Here is a 5,917-nt window from a genome sequence, read left to right as displayed (position 1 = left end):
TGCAATGGAAATTTCTAAGTGACCCCAAACTTTTGACCGGTAGTGTATATATTTATATAACTGAAACTAAATCTTTTGAAAAACTGAATGAAATCCCAAAGTAAAATAAAATATAAGCTAATTGAGAAAGTCATAACGGTCATAACCGTGGCCCCAACACAGAGGAAGCTGGAACACACAGTGGACGGCCGCAGCTTCCTGTTGAGACTTATTGTTTCTACACATTAGGCATTGTTAGTATTTTCTTATAAACGGGTTATTCACACGATAGCAATATGGAAAAGTGACAAGGACACCGTGACCAAATGTAGTGATGTGTGACGTGGACATACTGTGAAGGTCGGATGGAATGAAACAAACCAAGTATCATTAGAATCATATATAGTATGATGATACTAAAAGCTTTTTAAATTCTGACAACAAAAGGAGACACATTTACGAAATAGAGATTTCTGTAAAACAATGATTTACAGCAAAAATTACAGTCAGAAGAAGCCATGTTTTTTGATTGGCTCCTGCAATGTGCACCCTTTTTGGTGTGATAAAGAAAACTTATAAAATAAATCTTACATGTTAACTTGTAAGGCAAAAATTACTTGATAAAGGGATAATGTATTAAATACAAAATAATAGCCAACCACTCATTATGTACTGTATATAAAATATACAAAATGTTCTCCGGTTCCACATTTTTAAGTGTGAGGTTTTGCTGTTTTTCTCTGTTTCATACGATCATAAACTGAATATATTTTGAGTTGTGTTAGCAACGTCCTCTGTGAACTGTGACATCTTGACAGGTGTTATTTGTCAAGAAAGCGACTAACATATTAAAGGATTAGACAACTCATCCTAAAATATTAAAAGTTGATAAGGAACCATACTATAGCCTACAGACAGAACTAAAACCAAACCCAACAGACCTTAAACAACCTTCCCTTATTATTATTATTATTATTATTTTTTATTTTTTTAACTTAACACAACTTTGGATAAGTCAAAAACATGCATGGTGCAACTTTTGGTCTGCTATCTCCAGGCTGGCGTGGGAAAGGGACCAGCCACTGACACAACACCTCCATCACCTTAAGCAAGGTTGTGGTTTTGAACACGTGACCTGGCACACTCAGCAATAAAAGCCTGTGTTCAGCCCTGCCAGGTTCACACTGTTGGTCAGGATGAGGGGGCGGATCGTACTCACCGCGCTGTTGTGGCGTTCTCGGCAAGGAGACTTTGAGGGGTAAGTGGGCCTGCCAGACTTCTCACTGCTGTGTAGGTGTGGGATCCAGATACAGTACGTGTATGGAAAATGTAAAATATTTATGAATCCTTATCTAAAGACATCCAGTTGATGACTGCCAAAATACACTGGTTCCAACATCTAATGGACTCCACTTGACGACACATGCAAAGGCCTTTTGATATTTCTAAATCCATTTACAAGCCAGCACAGGAGACATGGCACAGCCTTTTTGAGTGTCAACATGAAAATCTCTTCACTTCATTTATGCCAACTGCTTTCTTGATTTGGCATCTGTCCATATGTAGTGCCAGTTATAACACTTTGTAAACTAAGATAACGTTGATGCCTGCCAATATACATCTGGTCCCATACCCTAAGTAATAACTCATTTTCACAATAATGCAATGGCTTTTAATTTTTCTGAGGACTTTTTTTGAGGCCAGCCCAGGACACAATGGCCTGCTGTTGCACATGTTGCTGCCAGCCTTGGGAAATCTTACTTCAACTCATGTGTGCCAACTTCTCTTTCCGTTTGGGATCTTGAGTTGAGTCAAACGGTGTGGTTCTCTTTTTGCAGCATCAGGTGCTTCGCATTGTTGCAAAGGATGAACCCAGCTGTCTCTTATCAGAATCTGGAGACATGGTCGAGTTTGAGGTCATTTATCATCCACTCACCATACATCTAAATACATTCTAATATAAAAAGTAAAAAAATGAAAGAGCCAGCTTTCAAATGTGACATTTTCTTTATTATCTTTACTGTGTCTATTTTTTGTAACACATCTCTTTGTTCCAAGGACTTGGTTCCTAAATGAAAATGTCTGATTTTCTTTCAGCTGGACGTCTGGAGGGGAGTAACTGATGTGTTCACTCCTGTGGATATTAGAGTTCCCTTCCACAGCCTGCAGTCCGTCAAAATCCACCTGGAGAGTCAGGACATCGAGTACTCCATCATGATCGAAGACCTTCAGGTACGAGACCTGCCAACAGCCTGGACTCTCAAGTCTAAGGCTTGGGAACAGGAACAAAACTCAATCTACTGCACTTGGCTTTGGGTTTTTCAGAAGTCTGAAGCAGATTCTGGGCCAAAGCTCAATGTAAAAAAGAAATGTGTTGACCTCTGACTCAAATATGAACAATCTCATTGTCCCACAGGTGATGCTCGATGAAGAGCAGCAGGAGATGGAGTCTGCTGCTCGTATCGCTGAGCCCAGAAACACTGACAGCTTTGACTTCGCCAGGTACCACACCATCAGCGAGGTTAGTACACACACTCACTCTGTTATCCTGTTAAAGCATTAATACCACAGACTACTTTTATTGAATAGTTTTTACTAAATTGTGGTTCTCATGCAAAACATTCTCAAAAGTGACTACTCAGGAAATTTTGGGGAACAAATACATTTGAAAGTCCATCCATCAATCCATTAATTTTCTGCACCTTATTCAGGTCTGGGTTGTGATGGCGGCATGCAAATTAAGATAGATTTTCTCCAGTAGCATTCCAAAACCAGATGAGGTATATAACCTCTCCAGCGTGTTCTGGCTCTATACCCAGAGTCTCCTATCAGTAACACATGCCTGGGGAAAAAAACTTCCAATGGAAGCCTCCATTTTCCCTTCACCCCTGAACAAGACCCAGAGATAATTTAATTCTTTTACTTGGGGCATCAACTAACAAGGGACGCAATCCATTGTTTTTTAGCAGAGAACTACTTCACATTTGACTGCAAACCATCACAGTGCGTGCTGAAGGTCCTGGTCCAATGAATCCAATAGAAACACATCATCTGCAAAGAATAGAGAAGTAATGTCCCCAGACTGGACAGGAAAAACACTGGTGGAGCCGAATATCCACTGAAAACGCGTCATGCCAAAAATACAGACACAGCTCTCACTCCAGTTTTATAAGGACCAGATGGACAGACCAGACAGTAAAGCACTTAACTTCCAACTAGATTATAATGTTGCAACCCAAAATATAGCACTTCAACAACATATTTAAACTCAGTTAAGAACAGACAGTGCTGTGCAGAATTGAATTATGTCATAACCCTAATGACCATCATTTTGTCTGTGGTTTAGATCTACAATTTCCAGGACATGCTGGTGGCTGAGAATCCCAACATGGTCAGCAAGATTGTGATCGGTCAGAGCTACGAGGGTCGCCCCCTGAATGTGCTCAAGGTAAATAAAACAGGCTGGAGTTCAGCAAATGAAGAGTCTTCCAAAATATAGTGAAAAATGACACTTGAAATGAAAATGAATGAAATGAAATGAAACACCACAAACAACGCAAACCATTGTTCTTCACAAAGCAGGGTTCTTCAATGGTTTTTAATCCAAGGACCCCTTAACTGAAAGAGAAACGGAGCAGGGACCCCCCTACTACATATATAGTATAAAATAAAGTTGCATATTAAACTGGGCCTACAATAACATTTAGGGCAACCTAAAGCAGTTATACACATTTCACATAGAATACTAAGCTATTAAAACAGCCTAATAATTGTTTGCATGATTTTATAAATCATTTTTTAATGTTAAAAATACATGTGGCACAGTGAATCCTTGGGATTATCTGTGTCTGTGGACGGCCTGGGTGACTACCTTACCTATAGACCAGTAAGCAGTGGGGACTTATATTTGCTAATATGTGTTAGATTCATGTTAAGACTTTTTTTTACATTTTTTCTTTTTTTTTTAACAAAATGTATCAATAATTTGGAGCCCCCCCGCCATGACTCTGAGGACCCCCCATGGGTCCCAGACCCCCTGTTGAAGATCCCTGTCATAAAGAATTGTAGCTAAATCAAGCATTTTCTTGACAAAAACAAGAAATGTCTTAACGTCATCATCATCTATTGGTCTTTAATAAACGGCTCCTTTCCTTTCAGTTCAGCACCGGTGGAACCAACCGTCCCGCCATCTGGATCGACACTGGAATCCATTCCAGAGAGTGGGTCACTCAGGCCAGTGGCACCTGGTTCGCCAAAAAGGTGCTTTAGTAACTGTCGCATTGTCACATTGTTTTTTATTTTTTCTTCACTGACTCTGCAGCTCCTAACTACTAACCTTCTGCACTAAATATTGTGTTTTTCACATTTCTGTGGATAGATTGTGACTGATTATGGACGGGACCCCGCCCTCACCGCCATCCTCAACAAGACGGACATCTTCCTGGAGATTGTGACCAACCCCGATGGCTACTACTTCACTCACAACAGCGTGAGTCTGTCTAGAATTCTTTTTACTGACTAATTTTATAATCATTCCCCTCCACATTCAGCTTTTTGATCGACAATATTAAATAATTCATGGGGCATTTTAAAAGCTTCTTCATGGTTTTTCAACCCTGTTTGAGTTCCAAAAGTTGTCACGACTGGCAATTATTAATACTGTTTGTGAATTTGAGCATGGCATTTGTTTCCTATTCCATTTTCATGGACATGAATACAAAGAGTCTCTTCTTTTACAAACTTAATGTATGCAGTGAGATTTTTTTAGACATTGATATGTTTTATGAGTTGTATAGATGATACCAGAACCTTTGAAGTTCAATTTTAACATCTCAATACAGATAGATAAACCCAGGAATTGGTGGTACAAATTAGCACAAGATGACATATTTGAGTCTGTCTCAAACAAAGAAATCAAAAGCTACATAAACAGAAATGAAGTTATGAACTCCAACTATAAAAGTGACAAAGTATGATGAGCTACTCTGATGTTTCCAGAACCGTATGTGGCGTAAGACCAGGAAACCCAACTCCGGCTCTAGCTGCGTGGGAGTCGATCCCAACAGGAACTGGGATGCTGGTTTTGGAGGTAACGACTTAAACTGTATCAAGGCACTACATGTAATTCCCAAAGCTTTTAAACTCCAAACCTACCGTCTTAAGTAATTATCAGAGAGTTTTCTGTTTTGTTTTAAAATGGTCAAAGATTGCGTTACAGATTATTTTTCATAATTTCAATTTTTTTTTAACCTGTATTTAAAGCTTTAGAGTGCAACTTTTTGATGATTACATTCAAGAAATTGCTAAATGAGTTGCAACGAAGCTAATTATGGTCACGATAGGCTTGTATCATGTAGGTGCTCCAATAGTTTTGTTGTCGTTACTAATTTCTCATAGGGGGTGACTATGCACTATACCTTTTAAAATTACTAGAATTTCACTGACTTGCATTGCTGTTTGCCAGTGTCATGTTTGATACGGCCACCAAACGGTGCCAAATTACCTACACACAGTGGCTTTCAACAGGACGGGCTACAGGATGGACTTTATCCAACAGAGCCCTGGCCAAACTGGCAGCGCAATCACACCAATATGCCACAAATTGCTCATTAATGCGTAGGACACAATGCAATGAATAAATTGAACATATTTTGATGGTTGAGTCATACTATGGTTAATTTTGTGACATGTTTTGTCCTTTTGCACACTATGGAGACACTCCATACCATTAGTATTAGTGTCTAAAAATACCAAGTGTTCAAAGGTGACCGTAGACAGATGGTAGCATTCATATTCTAGCAGTTTCTCTGACTCTGTGTTCATCCCTGTGTAGGAGCTGGTGCCAGCAACAACCCCTGCTCAGAGACTTTCCGTGGACCCCGCGCTAACTCTGAGTCTGAGGTCAAGTCCATCGTGGACTTTGTGAAGTCCCACGGTA

General features: G+C 39.6%; 2 protein-coding genes across 2 annotated transcripts in view; both read left to right on the top strand.

The window, feature by feature from the left end:
- The window catches only part of LOC116693803 (carboxypeptidase A1), a gene marked incomplete in the record, with an annotated part of 12,104 nt that overhangs the window by 4,918 nt on the left and 1,269 nt on the right, over nt 1–5,917 (top strand).
- LOC116694825 (carboxypeptidase A1-like) overlaps nt 1–5,917 on the top strand; it is a gene marked incomplete at its 3' end in the record, with an annotated part of 14,633 nt that overhangs the window by 7,823 nt on the left and 893 nt on the right. Inside the window, 9 exon segments of the mRNA XM_032524722.1 lie at nt 1,818–1,895; nt 2,077–2,211; nt 2,396–2,500; nt 3,326–3,427; nt 4,138–4,239; nt 4,358–4,468; nt 4,978–5,068; nt 5,813–5,912; nt 5,914–5,917. The exon segment at nt 5,914–5,917 is cut by the window's right edge and continues 96 nt beyond it. Of these exon segments, the coding sequence (XP_032380613.1) occupies nt 1,818–1,895; nt 2,077–2,211; nt 2,396–2,500; nt 3,326–3,427; nt 4,138–4,239; nt 4,358–4,468; nt 4,978–5,068; nt 5,813–5,912; nt 5,914–5,917 (828 nt within the window).

The sequence above is a fragment of the Etheostoma spectabile genome, chromosome 8 (assembly GCF_008692095.1).
Source record: "Etheostoma spectabile isolate EspeVRDwgs_2016 chromosome 8, UIUC_Espe_1.0, whole genome shotgun sequence".
In the NCBI taxonomy this organism is placed as follows: Eukaryota; Metazoa; Chordata; class Actinopteri; order Perciformes; family Percidae; genus Etheostoma; species Etheostoma spectabile.
This window is presented reverse-complemented; position numbering and strand designations above follow the sequence as displayed.